Below are 20,969 nucleotides of genomic sequence, written 5' to 3'. Positions count from 1 at the left end.
AGCCTCTCAAAGCACTTCATGATGACATAAATAAATGCTACCGGGCGATAGTAATTTAGTTCAGTTACCTTTTCTTTCTTGAGTACAGGAACAATGGTGGACATCTTGAAGCAAGTGGGGACAGCACACTGGGTTGGGAGAGATTGAATATGTCTTTAAACACTCCAGCCAGCTGGTCTGCGCATGCTCTGAGGATGCGGCTATGGATGCCGTCTGGGCCGGCAGTCTTGAGAGGGTTAACACGCTTAAATGTCTTACTCACATCGGCCACGGAGAACGAGCGCTCACAGTCCTTGGGAGCGAGCCACATTGAATGCGCTGTGTTATCCTCAAAGTGGACAAAAAAGGTGTTTAGCTTGTCTGGGAGCAAGACGTCGGTGTCAGCGACTTGGCTGGTTTTCCCTTTGTAATCCGTGATTGTCTGTAGACCCTGCCACATATGTCTTGTGTCTGAGCCGTTGAATTGCAACTCTACTTTTTACCTGTTGACTAGGACCTAATCTATGGATTTCACATGAATTGACAGGGGCGCAGCCATGGGTAGGCCTGGGATGGAATAGGCCCACCCACTGGGGAGCCGGGCACAGCCAGTCAGAATGAGTTTAAGACAGAAACACTCATCAGTTTCATCAGCTGTACGAGTGGCTGGTCTTAGACGAAGAAGGTGAAGAAGCTGGATGTGGAGGTCCTGGGCTGGTGTGGTTACATGTGGTCTGCGGTTGTGAGGCCGGCTGGACGTACTGCCAAATTCTCTAAAACGACATTGGAGGTGACTTATGGTAGAGAAAGGAACATTAATTTATCTGGCAATAGCTCTGGTTACATTCCTGCAGTCAGCATGCCAATTGCACTCTCCCTCGAAACATCTGTGGCATTGTGTTGTGAAACAATAACTGCACATTTTAGAGTGGCCTTTTATTGTCCCCTGCACAAGGTGTACCTCTGTAATGATCATGCTGTTTAATCAAATTCCCGATATGCCACACCTGTCAGGTGGATGGATTATCTTGGCAAAATAGAAATGCTCACTAACAGGGATGTAAACTAATTTGTGTACAAAATATGAGAGAAATAAGCGTTTTGTGCAGATGGTACATTTTGGGGAGCTTTAATTTCATCTCATGAAAAATGGGACTAACACTTTACATGCTGCGTTTATATTTTAATTCAGTAGAATATGCATAAAATGCATCCTTCAATTGCAACTGCTGCCTATGTCCACATATATTGTCTCAAGAAAATGTTATATTTTTAATACCCTCAAACCCAAGTTAGGCATACCGAATTTCAAAATAGGCCATCATCACTCAGTCGTGAATGAGCACCCAAAAAGCTAGACAGTGTAGTGCCCGAAATCTCCCTGCTCTATGTTTAATATAACACACATACATTATTAATTTCGGTTGCCGATCCTGCTGACGTGAAGTTTGTTCTATAGGAAGTATTTGACTCTGATGTGTGACACAGAAAGTATTTGACTCCAGTCACAAAATTAAGGAAATTAGAAGATTCTGGAAGGGGGGAGATTTTCGGCACAAAACCGGCCCTGGTACCGTTGATGACAGACTGCAGCCTGCTCTAAAGCAGAACTCCCCAGGTGAGATTACAGCTCAGTGGGGCAGCTGTTTCCATCCCTGACACCTTTTATTCAGGTAATGCGGTTAAGTTATTTACAGCCACGCATGCAGCATAAATTGCTTTGTTGATGACCTTTCCTGCAGCTCTCACTTCTCCCTCACCTAGATAGGGTTTTACGAGATAGATAGGTCGTAGACACAACACGGAGACCACACAGACCGATTAAAGTAGCCTATACAGCTCCCCAGTCAAATTATACTCATCTGATAAAAATGTTCAAGACAGAGCTACTGGTCAGCAGCCCATGGAGCCCTATACTCTCATCTTGGCATGGACAAAGGCAAACTGTTCCTGTTGTCACCTTTTTTCGGAATGAGCACTAATGAGTGGAAAGGTGAGACTACTCTACTGTACAGTGCATGCATAACGGCTGTATAATTGTTGCCCTCCCAACAATAGAATAATAATATAACGCAATAAAATCATCCTAAATAGGTGACACATTCAGTCACAAAACATAATAATATAAAGCCTATCGTTTACTTCGACATTAGCTACAATCACAGCTCGCTTTGTTCCGTATCCCTCAATAGAAAACCGCTACTGTAATCAGCATGGGACATTATCTTGCAAAATTGCTACAGCCAAAGAAGTATGTATATTTCATAGGCCTACTTACATGTATAGTAGTAGGCTACTTTTCAAAGTAGCACCTCCTCAGAGAATCGAGCAGATTTCCATTCCAAATGGTCCGAATCCCGGACCAACAGTGTCACTTGCAGCTAAACTCGCTTGTCTGCGCGTTGGCTTTCATCGATTTGCTGACGTTTTAACGCTCTATTTTTTCTTCTTCAAATTCACGAGATATAATAGGTGTGTTTGTATCTTTGTTGCGCGAGCATTTTTTGGGAACACTCGTGTCCCCAATGTATAACGCTGTAATACAGCACGCTTCACAAACGAAGTCTCCTTGGAAACAGGACGGGAGGAGGGGGGGTTTTTGCATAGGCTACACAAAAATCCAACACATTTAAGATAATGTCCAGTGGCAATTAAAAATGTGTTATACTGTATATCACACTGTTACATTGTGTTGTTGCTTTGTTTAATTTATTACACTGACACTATTGTCACCAGGCCTATAAGCAGGTTATGCTCCATTCAGCTCGTAATAGTAGATGAAACCTGGTCATGAATGGACATATCTTAGTTGTAAAGTCAGCCACTCAGCCTGCAATATGCTGTTACACAGCCTGACACTGGATCCTATGGTGAAAAAAGGGGCAGGGGTATTCTCTCTCTCCCTGCCTGGCTATTAACTTACTGCACATGGAGGATCCTCCTTTGTGGCCCATCAATATCATTAGGGAAAGTTCAACATTGCTGCTAGGATAGTTCAAGGGCAATCCCTGGCAACTGATATCACCATAGGATTGCCTTTGTTTCCTTCCATTCATGTTGACAGAACCCCTACTGCTTTCCTTTCACATGGATGGGGCTCTCGTCATGGATACCATACACTAATATGGTAAAGATGCAGTAGGCCTATGCCAAGTTTTTGGTTGGGTCTACCAAAAGTACTGCACTGTACACATTTGCACCATAAATTAGCAAAGAATCTCTCTCTCTCTTTCCCTCCCCTTTAATTTACATTTCAGTGTTCTCCACTCCACCCTATCATTATATCTCTATAGGCCTTTTACCCTTCTACCTCACCTCATCCTTTCTCTTTCATTATATTGCCAATTGTCTCTCTCATTCCCTCCCTCCCTCCCTCTCTGTCTCGCTACCTCCCTACCTCTCTGTCTCCCTCTTTCCCTCCCTCGCTGTCTCTCTCCCTCCCTCCCTCCCTCTCTACCTGGTTGTCATTTACAGGAACACACCACACTTGACGTCATTCTCCAACAACATGGTCCAGACGAAGCTGATGGGATTGGCACTTCAACCTTTTCAGCTCGTTGAGGTGATTCGGGCATATACAGTTACAGTGACCAATGTTGTCATATGAATGTGGTCTTGACTTGCATAATCTTCACGTTCTCTTTCTCTACAATTGATCCTCTAGCTAGCCTACTGTTTAAATGGGGTACATAGGCTATGGTTTATGCAGACAGCAAAAGTACAGACATAGCAGGCATTAAAGGATTAGGATTCATTAGCAGATTAGGAAAGGAAAAGAGCTTATTATTACCACAACAAGGCTTTCGGGTTAGAGCCCGGCCCCATAGGCTCAGCTATTCCATCGTCATAGTAGCAAATGACTGTAACTAATTCATTACTTAGACCAGCTGTTCAAAGTATTGGCCTACTAGGCTACTGTATCTCTCTCATTGTCTTAAGAATCACAACTCTTTTTTAACAATGCAAACAATGCTGGTCTGTATTATGAAATACTTGGCTATATGCTGTATGTTGTCTTTAATAACATCAAAAGTTCTAAGAGTTGAAAAGGGTAAAAGGCCCAGTGCAGTCAAAAACATTATTTTTGTGTTTTATTTTTGTGTTTTATTTCATATTACAACAGCTGATGAAACTAACACTGTAAAAGTATGAAAAACATTGTGCAGTGTTATTTCCTGATAGTTGCTGGTTGAGAATACAATCTACACAGTACCTTCTAATCAGAAAGTTTGAATAGTTTTGGCTTTCCATGGCATCTATTAAATTGGTTAATAGACTAATAACAAAGAGAGTTCCAAACCTCTCTGCCAGCAAGTTTTCAGTTGGAGTTTTTTGCTAAACAGCTATTTTGCCTATTTTAATGGAAATCTATTCCATTGAGGTAGCCTACTTAATTGTTACCCAGAAATTATTTGATATTGATATAAAAACGTCTGAATTGGGCCTTGGCTGTGTTTGTTTGTCTACTTATTATAGGCCCATCAAATCTTTGGAGCAGGCCATCGACGACTCCTCTCCATCACACTCTGTTCTGTGTGATGTTGTCATATACACTACATGACCAAAAGTATGTTGGACACCTGCTCGTTAAACATCTCATTCCAAAATCATGGGCATTCATATGGAGTTGGTCCCCCTTTTGCTGCTATAATACCCTCCACTCTTCTGCAAAAGCTTTCCAATAGATGTTGGAACATTCCTGCGAGGATATGCTTCCTTTCGGTCACAAGAGCATTAGTAAGGTTGGGCACTGATGTTAGGCAATTAGGCCTGGCTCGCAGTCAGCATTCCAATTCATTCCAAAGGGGTTTGATGGGGTTGAGGTGAGGGCTCTGTGCAGGCCAGTCAAGTTCTTCTACACACATCTCAACAAAGCATTTCTGTATGGACCTCGCTTTGTGCACAGGGACATTCTCATGCTGAAACAGGAAAGGGACTTCCCCTAACTGTTGCCACAAAGTTGGAAACACAAAATTGTCTAGAATGTCATTGTATCCTGTAGCGTTATGATTTCCCATCACTGGAACTAAGGGGCCTAGCCCGAACCATGAAAAAAAGTCCCAGACCATTATTCCTCCTCCACCAAACTTTACAGTTGGCACTATGCATTGGGGCAGGTAGCGTTCTCCAGGAATTCGCCAAACCCAGTTTAGTCTGTCGGACTGCCAGATGGTGAAGCGTGATTCATCACTCCAGAGAATGTGTGTCCACTGCTCCAGAGTCCAATGGCGGCAAGCTTTACACCAGTCCAGCTGACGCTTGGCATTGTGCATGGTGATCTTAGGCTTGTGTGCAACTGCTCGGTCAAGAAAACCCATTTCATGAAGCTTCCTATCAACAGTTCTTGTGCTGACCTTGCTGCCAAAGGCAGTTTGAAACTCAATATTGAGTGTTGCAACCGATGACAGATGATTTTTACGCTCTACACGCTTCAGCACTCGTCAGTCCTGTTCTGTGAGCTTGTGTGGCCTACCACTTTGCAGGTGTAGCTCCTAGACATTTCCACTTCACAATAACAGCACTTTCAGTTGATGGGGCAGCTCTAGCAGGGCAAAAATTTGACAAAATTGATTTGTTGGAAAGGTGGCATCCTATGACGGTGCCATGTTTAATATATAGTATATATATTTTGTATATATAGTGTAGAAGCTCCATAAAGATAAAACACTTGTAAGGTTATAACACAGAGTTTCAAAGCCCAGAGGCGCAACATCGTGAGACTCCCGGGAATGTTTACGAAACAGACCAGGCCGGTGTTTGGGGTTTGATAAGTCAATGAGAGAAGTGAAAGATTCTTCATTAGTTGTGAATTGTCTCAAAATCTAAACGCACAACTTAGATTTCACACAATGTCTTAAGTAGTTGAACATGTTATTACTCCAACGTCGTGAAAGTGACAATATGAAACATTTCATTTTCGTAAAAATCTACTTTATATCGAAGGAGTGTCTTTGATTTGACGGCCTGCACATGTGCGGTTAGGCACGAGACGACCGTTAGACTTTTTTATTTTTTATTATTATGAATAAAACAAACACAAAACAGAAATATACAAAAAATAGTACATAAAACTAACAGTATTACATATCAAGATACATTTTCAATTTGTATTAAAGTTTTATGGTGCGTATTGCTTTTTTGTTTTTACATTTACTGATCATTTCAAAATAATATTTCAATTCTATCTTCAATAACGTGAAGAGGGTTTTGTTCTCCGCCCACTTCATTTTATGGATAAAGAATAAACAAATGAGCTTTGAATGTTAAATCACCGTCCATATCATTTGGATCAAAATAAAACAAAATATCAGTCTCTCCAATGAACATTAATAGTAGTTTATTTTAAAATAAAATCTTCTAACTCACAACAAAATCTTCTGACATAAGAACAAACTGATGACGTGTTTTTGCGCATGAGCTTAGCTAGCCAACGTCGCCATGACATCGTTTATAAGCGTGATCGGGGATTTCTATTGGAGAAGCAGTTTTAGTCTATCTTCATACTGTACTGTACTGTTTTATGAAAATCCATGTCATGTGACATTAGCACGGAAACTACTTCCGCCTGAAATTATTCAATTGTTGATTGACAAGCCTTTGAACGAATCAAAAAACGCAAATAGACCAGTCTGACCAATCACAACGAAGAAAGGGCAGAATTTTATCTCTTGAAGTCCATAATTCGCTCATAGATGGTATCGAATGGAGGTGGAAAGTTTAATGTTTGTTAACATATGGTTGAAACCTTTACTAGAATATGAATGGAATAACATACTCAAACTTTGATAATCTCGAACATGTTTTGAAATTAGGCGAAACATTTGAGAAACAACCAAAAGGCGCTTACCACACGGTGAGATGTAAGTGGCATTTTGATCATACTTGCTAGCTAGCTTGCTATGATACTATTAGCTAGCTAGTTAACGTTAATCCCCAAAATGTATGATTCAAATTAAATAGCTAGCTACTTCGTCTAAATTGATGTCACTTTATTAAAAGTGATCTAGTGGTCCATTTAGAGTCCTTTGTTTAAACCGTACTATTACATGTTTGTACTTTTAATTGGGCTTTTGGCTAGCCGCACTTGCTTCTGGCATCCATTGATTCGTTTGAGTAGCTACAACAATAGTGGTGGCCTTGTGGCTCCATCTGTTGATGAACAATGGTAACTTCAACTTCATTTTATCAGAATGGACCAAACCAAGGATGTTTTTGTGCGTAGCCTTCAGTCTGCCCATATGCTTTGCTGTGTAATTCAGTAGTTTGGAGCTCAGACTGTTCTTATCTCTTTGATCCAGATGACTTTAAACCAGCCTCCATTGACACCGCCTGTGTGGGGGAGCTGGAGGTGGGAAAGGGAGAACTAGTTACTATCACACTGCCCAATCTGGAGGTAAGAATTAAGCACATAAATTATCCCCTCCTTTAATCTCTATATCCAGTGATCAACTGATTACCTTGATTTTCCGTTTTAACATAGGGATCCACTGCCCCTGTAACAGTCTTCAAAGGATCCAAGAGGCCTTATATGAAGGAATGTATTCTCATCGTAAACCACGATACTGGAGAGTACCGTCTGGAGAAACTCAACAGCAACATTGCTGTCAAGAAGACCAGGTGGGTGGACAGACTACGGTCAACTTGTTTATTTGGGCAAACTGTAGCAAAACATTTTTGCAATGGAGAAACAATAAGCATTTCTTATTGGACACTAACTCCCCATTTTGAACTGCTTCCTATCTAGATTATCTTGTCATTCTGATTTGCATTACATATTTAGTTGTTAACTATAATCGTTTGTTTGTTGTCAGGGCTGAAGGCAGCAGTAAGATCCAGTCTCGTATAGAGCAGCAGACCAGTCGTCTGAGCCAGCAGATGAAGACTAGTGGTAATGGTAGCAGCAGCAAGACCCCAGCAGGCTCCAAGAGCTCTCCTCCCAAAGAGAATATGTCCCCTGCCTCCCCCATGGATGACATTGAGAGAGGTATGTAACCACAAGTAGAGCATCATGTGTAAAAGCTATCCTTCTCTCAAACCATCTAATAAAATATTCCAGTAATTTGACATTTGTGCTGGGGACAAGTGTGAAATCCATAGATTAGGACACAATTTATTTATTTCAATTGACTGATTTCCTGATATGACCTGACCAGTGAAATCTTTGAAATTGTTGCATGTTGGGTTTTATATTTTTGTTCTGTATATTTGTACAAATTCTAGTCCATGGTCATATCTGTGTGTGTGTGTGTGTGTGTGTGTGTGTGTGTGTGTGTGTGTGTGTGTGTGTGTGTGTGTGTGTGTGTGTGTGTGTGTGTGTGTGCGTGCTACAGAGCTAATGGCAGAGGCGCGGGTCATGGACCAGATGAGTAGTGGGGACTCGTCCTCAGACTCCCACAGCTCCTCATCCTCCAGTAGTGGGGACAGTTCCAGCGGTAGTGACTCTGAGGACGAGTCCCGGCACCCCCCTCCCCCTAGACCCCCTGGGGGTCCCCCCACAGGGCCACCACCCCACCAGGGCATGCCTGTCCTCACCACTGTCACCACCACCACCTCCCCACCATCACCAACTCGCAGTGGAGGACACCTATTGAGCACACTAAGTAAGTTCATCCCTATATCTTCCTGTCTCTCTCGCTCTCACTTACTTTCTGTGTCAGTCTCCTCTCCTGTAAAACTCTAATAGTTCACTTAATTTCACTTTGTGACAAAACAAGAATCATTATACCATCTAAACCGCTCTGAAATATCATTTAAATAACCAAAAATATTGTATTTTCAGCTGTTTGAAGCTGGTGTACAAAACAGAAAGTAAAAGAAACTTAAGAACAGGAAGCATAGCATCTTAGACTTGCTTTCAATGAGAATTTGGTTGGTCGCCCAAAAAGTTACACATCGCAGCTTTTAAATACTTGTATAGAACCATTTTTATATTTGCATTGCCATATCAGAATTTATTTTTGCATTACTGTGGATGTAGGCTAGGGTTGGGCGATGTCTGGAATGACACATCGTCTCATCGACCTGTCCAAACATTGTTGATATACGATTGTATTGTCTATTTATTTATTTTTCCCAGGGCTGGGGGAGCGTGTAGTTGTGTTGCCTAGCAACGCAGTAAATTATCTGTAATGAAGCCTCTGTCATGCACAAATCACCCGATTTAGAGTCTAATCATTAGACTTCGATGTGGAAATCATCTTACCAATATTGTATTTTCTTGTGTGCAAATACATTTGATAAATATAAACCAAACATATGGTTGTATGTGGTACTGATAACTTTGAATGGTGATTTGGAACTAAACATTGTAGGCCTACAGTGCGATACGAAACCCTTTCAATGGTGATTTCGGACAATTTTGACTGAGATCAATTGGGCATGTTCACAATAGAACAAATCAATGGGCAGTCTTCTTGGGAGAGCTAAGCAAACAGTCACTAAGTGCACAACAGCGGGCCAGCGCAGAACTCACATCCTACCTACAGTGCCTTGCAAAAGTATTCGTCCCCCTTGGAATTTTTCCTATTTTGTTGCATTGCAACCTGTATTTTAAACAGATTTTTATTGGTGAAGTGAAATGAAAAAAACATTCCAAATGGAAAAGTGGTGCGTGCATATGTATTCACCCCCTTTGCTATGAATCCCCTAAATAAGATCTGGTGCAACCAATTACCTTCTGAAGTCACACAGATTGCACACAGGGGGACTTTAACAAATTAAGTGTCACATGATTTCAGTATATGAACACCTGTTCGGAAAAGCCCCAGGGTCTGCAACACCACTAAGCAAAGGGCACCACCAAGTAAGCGGCACCATGAAGACCAAGGACACGTCCAAACAGGTCAGGGACAAAGTTGTGGAGAAGTACAGATCAGGGTTGGGTTGTAAAAAAAGATCAGAAACTTTGAACATCCCACGGAGCACCATTTAAATCCATTATTAAAAAATTGAAAGAATATGGCACCACAACAAACCTGTCAAGAGCGGGCCGTCCACCAAACCTCACAGACCAGGCAGGGAGGGCATTAATCAGAGAGGCAACAAAGAGACCAAAGATAACCCTGAAGGAGCTGCAAAGCGGAGATTGGAGTATCTGTCCATAGGACCACTTTAAGCCGTACACTCCACAGAGCTGGGCTTTACGGAATAGTTGCCAGAAAAAAAGCCATTGCTTAAAGAAATAAATAAGCAAACACGTTTGGTGTTCGCCAAAGGGCATGTGGGAGACTCCCCAAACATATGGAAGAAGGTACTCTGGTCAGATGAGACTAAAATTGAGCTTTTTGGCTATCAAAAAAACACTGTCTGGCGCAAACCCAACACCTCTCATCACCCCGAGAACCCTATCCCCACAGTGAAGCATGGTGGTGGCACAGCAGGGATGTTTTTCATTGGCAGGGACTGGGGAACTTGTCAGAATTGAAGGAATGATGGATGGTGCTAAATACAGGGGAATTCTTGAGGGAAACCTGTTTGTCTTCTAGAGATTTGAGACTGGGACGGAGGTTCACCTTCCAGCAGGACAATGACCCTAAGCATACTGCTAAAGCAACACTCAAGTGTTTTAAGGGGAAACATTTAAATGTCTTGGAATGGGCTAGTCAAAGCCCAGACCTCAATCCAATTGAAAATCTGTGGTATGACTTAAATATTTCTGTACACCAGCAGAGCCCATCCAACTTGAAGGAGCTGGAGCAGTTTTGCCTTGACGAATGGGCAAAACTCCCAGTGGCTAGATGTGCCAAGCTTATAGGGACATACCCCAAGAGACTTGCAGCTGTAATTGCTGCAAAAGGTGGCTCTACAAAGTATTGACTTTGGGGGGATGAATAGTTATGCACGCTCAAGTTTTCTGTTTTTGTTTTTGTCTTATTTCTTATTTGTTTCACAAGAAAAAATATTTTGCATCTTCGAAGTGGTAGGCATGTTGTGTAAATAAAATGATACAAACCCCCCAAAAATCTATTTGAATTCCAGGTTGTAAGGCAACAAAATATAAAAAATGCCAAGGGGGTGAATACTTTCACAAGCCACTGTAGTCAAAGATGTAATCAGAGGAGATGATGACCCTCTGGCTTGGTGGAGAGGGAATGATGGTCGCTTTCTGCTCTTGGCCAACTTCGCTTGCAAAAAGCGTTCTGTCTGAATGTGTTTTCAGTAGGCCAACGGCAGGCAATATTGTTACCCTGCTCCGCAGTCTATTAAAGCTAGAAAAGGTGAACATGCTTGTGTTCCTTGCCAGAACATTGTCAGCTAATTATATAATGACAGGAAAAATAGTCAATGGTTCTTCATTGCACTTTTTATTTGTTTAATTTTCAAAGCCTGTATTCACACATGCATCCTAGGCCAAAATGTTCTGTGCCTTAAAATACTTATTTGCAGTGTCATTTTTTGGGGTAATTTAACACTTATTTATTTAGTAATGTGTAGCCTATCCAAAGGTGTGTTAGTCTTTTTATAGGGGACATTTCTTCTTTTTTTTGTTCCTGCTTACCGAAAGTGCTGCTTTTGGAGCTTATGTAATGCCAGTTGCGCAATTCAAGGATGCGAATAAACACTTCCACAATAACAGAAATATTAATTTCTAAGTTTAACTTGTAACGTTTACTTCATTGGTTTGCATGGTGTTTCCGGCTGCACACAATTGGTTTTTCCTGAAGCTTTGGTCAGTTGGAGGCCAGAAAATTAAGGTTTCTTTTAACTTCCCATGTGATTATTCTATATGGCAATTGTTGGTTCTCTCTTTCTCATTATTACCATATCATGTTTTTATGTAGGCTATTTACCAACAACAACTTTCTGAGATCGAACTCTGTTACTGGCCTCCTAGATTCATTTGAAAGTTGATCATGACATTTTGCTCAGCTTTTGGCACGCTGCGCTGCATCTACAATATACATTGTAGACCTACTCTTGCATTATGTGAATAGTAGGCTAAGTCTACCTACCTACCACATATTTATTGAAAAAGGCTATGGCAAATTGGAGTAGGTAGGTAATTTGGCATGTCTGTAAATAAAAATAATAAATATATATATATATATATATATACCTACTCATTCAAGGGATTTTCTTTATTTTACAATCTTCTACATTGTAGAATAATAATGAAGACTTCAAAACTATGAAATAACACATGTAATCATGTAGTAACCAAAAAAGTGTTAAACAAATAAAATATATGTAAGATTTTTCAAAGTAGCCACCTTTTGCCTTGATGACAACATTGCACACTCTGCATTTTCTCAAGTTTCATGCACCTGGAATGCATTTCAGTTAAAAGTGAATTTGTTGAATTTCTTTCCTTAATGCATTTGAGACAATCAGTTGTGTTGTGACAAGGTAGGGGTGGTATACAGAAGATAGCCCTATTTGGTAAAATACCAAGTCCATGATATGGCAAGAACAGCTCAAATAAGCAAAGAGAAATGACAGTCCATCATTACTTTTTAAGACATGAAGGTCAGTCAATCCGGAAAATTTCAAGAACTTTGAAAGTTTCTTCAAGTGCAGTTGCAAAAACCATCAAGTGCCCTGATGAAACTGGCTCTCATGAGGAGCACCACAGGAAAGGAAGACCCAGAGTTACCTCTTCTGCAGAGGATAAGTTCATTAGAGTTACCAGCCTCAGAAATTGCAGCCCAAATAAATGCTTCACAGAGTTCAAGTAACAGACACATCTCAACATCAACTGTTCAGAGGAGACTGTGAATCAGGCCTTCATGATCAAATTGTTGCAAAGAAACCACTGCTAAATTACACCAATAATAAGAAGACTTGCTTGGGCCAAAAACGTGAGCAATGGACATTAGACCGGTGGAAATCTCTCCTTTTTTTTTTTTTTTTTTTTTTTTTAGTCCAAATTTGAGATTTTGGGTTCCAACTGCAGAGTAGGTGATTGGATGACCTCTGCCTGTGTGGTTTCTACCGTGAAGCATGGAGAAGGTGGTGTGGGGGTGCTTTGCTGGTGACACTGTGATTTATTTAGAATTCAAGGCACACTTAACCGGCATGGCTACCACAGCATTCTGCAGCGATACGCCATCCCATCTGGTTTGGGCTTATTCCCACTATCATTTGTTTTTCAACAGGACAATGACAACCAAAAACTGTAAGGGCTAATTGACCAAGGAGAGTGATGGAGTGCTGCATCAAATTACCTGGCCTCCACAATCACCCGACCTCAACCTAATTGAGATGGTTTGGGATAAGTTGGACCGCAGAGTGAAGGAAAAGCAGCCAACAAGTGCTCAGCATATGTGGGAACTCCTTCAAGACTGTTGGAAAAGCATTCCTCATGAAGCTGATTGAGAGAATGCCACGTGTGTGAATCTGTCAAGGCAAAGGGTGGCTACTTTGAAGATTCTTACACGGAACCCAGACCGGCTGCGCGCATGTACCATCGTGCATAAATGTATTTTGTCCCCCTACATCAAACGCGATCACAACACGCAGGTTAAAATATTTTAAAAACTCTGAACCAATGACATTAATTTGGGGACAGGTTGAAAAGCATTAAACATGTATGTCAATTTAGCTAGTTAGCTTGCACTCGCTAGCTAATTTGTCCTATTTAGCTAGCTTGCTGTTGCTAGCTAATTTGTCCTGGGATATAAACATTGAGTTGTTATTTTACCTGAAATGCACAAGGTCTTCCACTCCGACAATTAATCCACACACGAAACGGCCAACCGAATCGTTTCAAGTCATCTCTCCTCCTTCCAGGCTTTTTCATCTTTGAATTTATATGGTGATTGGCATCTACACTTTTACCACGACAACCGGCAAAACATTTAGTCTTAGTCTTATACCCACGTGGGTATAACCAATGAGGAGATGGCACGTGGGTACCTGCTTCTATAAACCACTGAGGAGATGGGAGAGGCAGGACTTTCAGCGCGATCTGCGTCAGAAATAGAAAGGAGTTATATTTTAGCCCTTGGCATCGCAGACACTCGTTGGCGTGTGCGAGCAGTGTGGGTGCAATAATTGAATAACATGGATTTCTAAATTTATTTTGCGGCCCACACGACGTCTGGTCAGCATGTTAAATATATTTTGATTTGTGTAACACTTTTGGTTAAATGATTTCATAGGTGTTATTTCATAGTTTTGATGGCTTCACTATGTATACACTACCGTTCAAAAGTTTGGGGTCATTTCCTAGTTTTAGAAAGAAAAGCAAAAATGTTGTAAATTTTTTAAATAACATCAAATTGATCAGAAATAAAGTGTAGACATTGTTAATGTTGTAAATGTCTATGTTGTGAACGTCTACGTCTCACAAGTCCTCAACTGGTAGCTTCATTAAATAGTACCCGCAAAACACCAGTCGCAATGTCAACAGTGAAGAGGCGACTCTAGGATGCTGGCCTTCGAGGCAGAGTTTCTCTTTCCAGTGCCTGATAGGGCTTTTTCTTTTTAACTCTGCCTAGAAGGCCAGCATCCCGGAGTCGCCTCTTCATTGTTGACTTTGCGACTGGTGTTTTGTGTATACTATTTAATGAAGCTGCCAGTTGAGGTCTTGTGAGGCGTTTGTTTCTCAAACTTGACACTAATGTAGACACCAGTTTGTGCTGTTCTGTGATGGGAGTAGGACACAGCATTACATGAGATATTCAGTTTCTTGGCAATTTCTCACATTTCTCGCCTTAATTTCTCAGAACAAGAATAGACTGGTGAGTTTCAGAAGAAAGTACTTTGTTTCTGGCCATTTTGAACCTGTAATCCCACAAATGCTGACGCTCCAGATACTCAACTAGTCTAAAGGCCAGTTTTATTGGTTCTTTAATCAGCACAACCTTTTTCAGCTGTGCTAACATAATTGCAAAAGGGTTTTCTAATGATCAATTAGCCTTTTAAAATGATAAACTTGGATTAGCTAACACAACATGCCATTGGAACACATTTTTTTTTTTATTTTATTTTACCTTTATTTAACCAGGCAAGTCAGTTAAGAACAAATTCTTATTTTCAATGACGGCCTGGGAACAGTGGGTTAACTGCCTGTTCAGGGGCAGAACGACAGATTTGTACCTTGTCAGCTCGGGGGTTTGAACTCGCAACCTTCCGGTTACTAGTCCAACGCTCTAACCACTAGGCTACCCTGCCGCCACATGGTTGCTGATAATGGGCTTCTGTATGCCTGTGTAGATATTACATAAATATTCTGCCGTTTCCAGCTACAATAGTCATTTACAACATTAATGTCTACACTGCATTTCTGATCATTTTGATGTTATTTTAATGGACAAAAAAAAAGAAATGTCCTTATTTTTTAAAGAAAAGCTAAGTGACCCCAAACTTTTGAACAGTAGCCAAAAGTTTTGAATGACACAAATATACATTTTCACAAAGTCTGCCTCAGTTTGTATGATGGCAATTTGCATATACTCCAGAATGTTATGAAGAGTGATCAGATGAATTGCAATTAATTGCAAAGTCCCTCTTTGCCATGCAAATGAACTGACTCCCAAAAAAAACATTTCCACTGCATTTCAGCCCTGTCACAAAAGGACCAGCTGACATGTTAGTGATTCTTTTGTTAACACAGGTGTGAGTGTTGGTGAGGACAAGGCTGGCGATCACTCTGTCATGCTGATTGAGTTCGAATAACAGACTGGAAACTTCAAAAGGAGGGTGGTGCTTGGAATCATTGTTCTTCCTCTGTCAAATATGGTTACCTGTGAGGAAACGCGTGCCATTATCAATGCTTTGCACAAAAAGGGCTTCACAGGCTATTGGATATTGCTGCCAGTAAGATTGCACCTAAATCAACCATTTATTGGATCATCAAGAACTTCAAGGAGAGCGGTTCTATTCTTGTGAAGAAGGCTTCAGGGCGCCCAAGAAAGTCCAGCAAGCGCCAGGACCGTGTCCTAAAGTTGATTCAGCTGCGGGATCGGGGGATCAACACTGCAAATATTGACTCTTTGCGTCAATTTTATGTATTCGTCAATAAAAGCCTTTGACACGTATGAAATGCTTGTAATTATACTTCAGTATTCCATAGTAACATCTGACAAAAATATCTAAAGACACTGAAGAAGCAAACTTTGGAAATTAATATTTGTGTCATTCTCAACTTTTGGCCACGTCTGTACTATTGTCTGACACATCATCATGTCATCGCCATTGACGATGTCTGTCAAAAATGGTTGATTTACGATTTATACCGTAATATCGCCCAACCCTAATGTAGGCTATACTGTACGTGTAAGACCTATACAGAACCTAGTCAGGCTAGAAGTGTGTTTTTCCAATTCTCTATATTGTGTCATGGTATGGGGGTGTTGATGTTAAATGCACCACTTGAACTCTATGGATTTATAACTTTCCCACTTCCACCTTTTTGCAGAGAATGACCTGCAATTAAGTGAGTCGGGCAGTGAAAGTGACGATGACTGACCAGTGAGTGACCACTATAATGCTGTGGGTGTGTTCAAGAGGTCAGTCTGTGGACAGCTGCACTGACCTCCAGATGGATGGGCGTCCTTTACAGTTACAACAGAAGTGGAATAAGAAGATGGAATATGGATGTGATCTTCTTAATGCCAAACAAGACTGCACCCCTGCAACACCGCTCAGCACCCCACCAGCATTTCAGTTTTAATGTGTCTTAATTCTATCAATAGTCTGACTTGTCTGTCTGTTAGTGCCTTTTTGACAGACATGGGCCAATAGTTGTGATCAATTCTCTTATCTACACATTTGAACTGGATTATTTTCACTGTACATTTTATTATTTACTAGTTGGCCAAAGTGAACTGGGAACCATACTCCTGATTCGAACAGACAAGGTACTGCTGTTATCAAGGATAGCGTCAGTGTTTTATTAGTTGTAGTACTTAGCCTTTCTGCTGTGAAATAATTACTCTTAAAATATAGGGAATAGGTTGAAGCAGTCATATCATTTAGTTTATTAGGAATTATCTTCAAGTTAATTTTTGTTTAATATATTTGGCCAAGGAACATATCAAGGTGGGGGGTATTTGAAGAAACTATTGCACTACTTGAAATGGATTGATTTAGCCTAGTGTGGGGTACACACAATTTAGATTTTGCTCAGTGTTGCTACTTAATGTATTTGAAAGATTACTTGGCTTTGTAGCTTTAAACCTTCAATACTTGAATCTGACTTATGATTATTTATATTTAACATATTTACTCAAAGACCAACCGCTTATTATATTCTATGGGCGTCAGAGCAATGGAGGTGTAGGTAAACTCCTAGTGCCTGTAATTAGAACTGCTTTTCCGTTCACTACGATCTCTTCTGTTGCTATTGTTACAGGGGTGAGTCTCCAAAAGTGCTTTGCTGATTTGACTCGTTCTAAAAAATGCATTGGAGAAGAAGGATTGAGGGTATTAAGCTTGGATCTTATCCATTTGAATATTAAGAAAGAGGTGATTCGTCAAGGAATTCATGAGACACGTGAGGAATCCAGGAAAGACTTCTGAGAAAGAGCCCAGGTCATATCTCATATCTTGCAACTGCACCATCTCTGTAAACAGGAAATTTGTGTTTTATGTTAGAACACATGGTGCGTCGCAATCTCTCCTTTCTCCCGAAGTGTGCACTTGTTCACTTCCCTTCATGGATTCGAAAGGAAATCACTGGCATATGGAATCTCTACCTTGCCCATGCCTCCACCAATCCAATGACTTTATATTTGTGGGGAGTTGTGAATGAGTGCACACTTCAGGAGAAAGGAGAGATTATTGGGATGTAACAACCATGACCTCTCATAACAAACTCGGGCAACTGGGAAAGAAGGGCAGAGAGTGAGGAAACAGCCTCTGACTGGATAAATAATGAGAAATTGTAATAATAATAGTAATATGTTGGAAGAATTTTGAATTCAGTAGGTGGTCATGAATAAGTAGCTATTTTGACTTTTTTCATTTTCGATAAATAAAACGTTATTGTTTGTCAGCGTTTGTGTTAGGTCTCTTTTATTTATCTTATTATATGTTGGAATACTTCGTTATGCACTATTCTCTTACTCAAGTTGGGGGGGGGGGGAACCCCAGATGCTGTGCAATACTAATATAGTTTAAAAAACTTTGCAAATTAGAAATTCTGCCAGTGATATTCCTAGATGTAAATTGAAATGTTACCAAATATAGAAACATATTGTGATTTGCTATCAGAGGGATACATTTGGCAAGGCCCCATCTTTTTTAGATACCCCTACCCAAGGTAGAACAAAACAACCATGTTTTTTTCACATCTCTGTCTCCCGTTTATGAAACGGATGTTTGTGTAAAAATATTTTACTGCAAAAGTGGTTAAATTGATAGATATTGGGACATACCCCCTAAACTCTAAAAGTACAGAATAATGTCTGGCTTGGGGTGGGCCACAAACTAATTTAACCCAATATTGCAAGCTCTGACATTGCTAAAATGTGGAATACAAGTAGTCAGTTGTCTGCCCTATATACACAAACAAACATCATTAGGGTATTGTCACAATTTTCAATTCCAATGATAACTAACAATCAATAGCTTTGACCAATCCCTGAGGTTTGTAAGACCATGGGTTTAATAATAATTAGGCAAAGACTCAGCTAAAGGTTAGTACAGTTTATTCACGAGAACGTTCTGAAGTCCATTATACAAAGACATCCATTTTATACCTTGCTCCTTACTTACGCACATACTTCCACACAAACAGTAGATATCCTACGCACATACATACACACGAACAGTAGGTGAGTTGTATCTTTTCCCCATAGTTCTCACCACTGTGTATCACTACCCAGCTGACAGTTCCATTCCCCCGAGATTAGAGAAACCTTGAGAAGTACTCCCTGTCCTATCATAAGTTTCTCTGAGTTCTAGCCCGGTCGGGTCAAACAGTTGAATTGTTCTCAGTATTTTCTTAGGCACACTGTCTCGCCTATACTTCTAAATGGTCTTAACCTGTCCTTAACCTGTCCTTCTAAAAGTCTTAACCTGTCCTATGCACACACAATCATAAGAATTCTAGTCTTATGATTCAAATACATTTCACTCCATTATACAGTGACAGGGTAGAATAATTTTAGTCATTATCTTAACATTACCTTAAACATATAAATCATATGAATTTCTATTATATCTTCATACATCTTGGAAATATAGACATGTAAACACAGAGATACAATAGGTAGAATTTAACCAAATTTGATCACATTCACATTTGATCCAAACACAAATAAATGGGCTATACATAGGCTACATTACATTACCACTATGTTAACCCAGGCAAGAAGGACAGAGCACATTGGCTGTAACCTATGTAGCTGCGGTGGTTATCATTAGCTCAGTTGAGCAGACTGAGAAATATTGTTTTCTTCACATACATTTCTGTAAAGGGTTCTTGCTTCTGTATGTCAGGAGTGATGTGTTGTCAGGTTTGCTATATAAATATAGTTACAGTTGATATAAGGGAATACATTAATTAGGCCCTAATCTATGGATTTCACATGACTAGGAGTACAGATATGCATCTGTTGGTCACAGATACCTGAAGAAAAAATAAAGGTAGGTCTGTGAATCAGAAAACCAGTCAGTATCTGGTGTGACCACCATTTGCATCAAGCAGAATGCCACATCTCCTTCACATTGAGTTGATCAGGCTGTTGATTGGGGCCTGAATCTTGTCCCACTCCTCTTCGATGGCTGTGCGAAGTTGCTGAATATTGTTGGAAAATGGAACATGTTGTCGTACATGTCGATCCAGAGCATCCCAAACATACTCAATGGGTGACATGTCTGGTGAGTATGCAGGCCATGAAAGAACTGGGACATTTTCATGTTTGTGTTGTTCAGATCCTTGCGACATGGGACCGTGCATCATGAGGTGATGGCGGCAGATGAATGGCATGACAATGGGCCTCAGGATCTTGTCACGGTATCTCTGTGCATTTAAATTGCCATCGTATAAAACACAATTATGTTTGCTTACCGTTGTGTATGGCTTCCCTTACAATAACCCCACTGCCACCATGGGGCACTCTGTTCACAATGTTGAAATCAGCAAACCGCTCATCCACACAATGCCATACACGTTGACTGCCATCTGCCTGGTACAGTTGAAACTGGGATTAATCCTGTAAGAGTACAGTTCTGGCAATCGAAGGTGAGCATTGGCCCACTGAATTCGGTTACGACCCAAACTGCAGTCAAGTCAAGCACGCAGATGAGCTTCTCTGGGACGTTTTCCGACAGTTTGTGCAGAAATAATTTGGATGTGCAAACCCACACTTTCATCAGCTGTCATGGGGGATGGTCTCAGCTAATCTCGCAGGTGAAGAAGCCGGATACAGAAGTCCTGGGCTGGCGTGGTTACACGTGGTCTGCAGCTGTGAGGCCTGTTGGTCGTATGGCCAAATTCTCTAAAATGACGTTGGAGTCTGCTTATGGTTGGGAAATTAACATTAAATTATTTGGCAACAGCTCTGGTGGACATTCATGCAGTCAACATGCCAATTGTATGCTCCCTCAAATGTTGAGCCATCTGTGGCATTGTGCTGTGTGACAAAACTGCTCATTTTAGACTGGCTTTTTATTGTCCTCAGCACAAGGTGCACCAGTGTAATGATAATGCTGTTTAATCAGCTTCTTGATATTCCACACCTGTCAGGTGGATGAATTATCTTGGCAAATTAAAAATGCTCACTAATAGTGATCTAAACAAATTTGTTCACAACATCTGAGAGAAATGTGCTTTTTGTGCATATGGAACATTTCTGGGATCTTTTTCTTCAGAGCATGAAACATGAGTCCAACACTTTACATGTTGCGTTTATATTTTTGTTCAGTATATATTTACCGGAGGACAGTGGAGCGGTGAGCGTTTTGCTAGTTAATGTGCTTTGTGCCCGGCCTGCACAACCTATGATTTCCGGGAATCTGATTGGTTTAGACACAGAACAGAAAGCACATAACCTGCAAAAATCAGCACTCTGATATAAAGGACAGATATGCTTACACAGTGT

General features: G+C 40.7%; 2 protein-coding genes across 2 annotated transcripts in view; one reads left to right on the top strand and one right to left on the bottom strand.

Annotated features, from left to right (window-relative positions):
- The window catches only part of LOC139400928 (uncharacterized), an 80,269-nt gene extending 77,826 nt beyond the window's left edge, over positions 1-2,443 (bottom strand). Inside the window, exon 1 of the mRNA XM_071145473.1 lies at positions 2,258-2,443. The gene's annotated coding sequence lies outside the window, so the exon portion shown is untranslated. The remainder of the gene's footprint in view (positions 1-2,257) is intronic.
- Positions 2,444-6,656: 4,213 nt separating this feature from the next.
- Positions 6,657-17,918, top strand: LOC139400973 (ELL-associated factor 2-like). The gene is made up of 6 exons (XM_071145498.1): positions 6,657-6,839; positions 7,278-7,372; positions 7,460-7,596; positions 7,791-7,963; positions 8,310-8,579; positions 16,340-17,918. Exons 1-6 carry the CDS (start codon positions 6,737-6,739, stop codon positions 16,387-16,389), a joined length of 828 nt encoding a protein of 275 aa, XP_071001599.1. The 5' UTR covers positions 6,657-6,736; the 3' UTR covers positions 16,390-17,918.
- Positions 17,919-20,969: the final 3,051 nt, after the last annotated feature.

Source organism: Oncorhynchus clarkii, chromosome 3, assembly GCF_045791955.1.
Source record: "Oncorhynchus clarkii lewisi isolate Uvic-CL-2024 chromosome 3, UVic_Ocla_1.0, whole genome shotgun sequence".
Classification (NCBI taxonomy): Eukaryota; Metazoa; Chordata; class Actinopteri; order Salmoniformes; family Salmonidae; genus Oncorhynchus; species Oncorhynchus clarkii.
The sequence above is the reverse complement of the archived record's forward strand: the minus strand, read 5'-3'. Positions and strand labels throughout refer to the sequence as shown.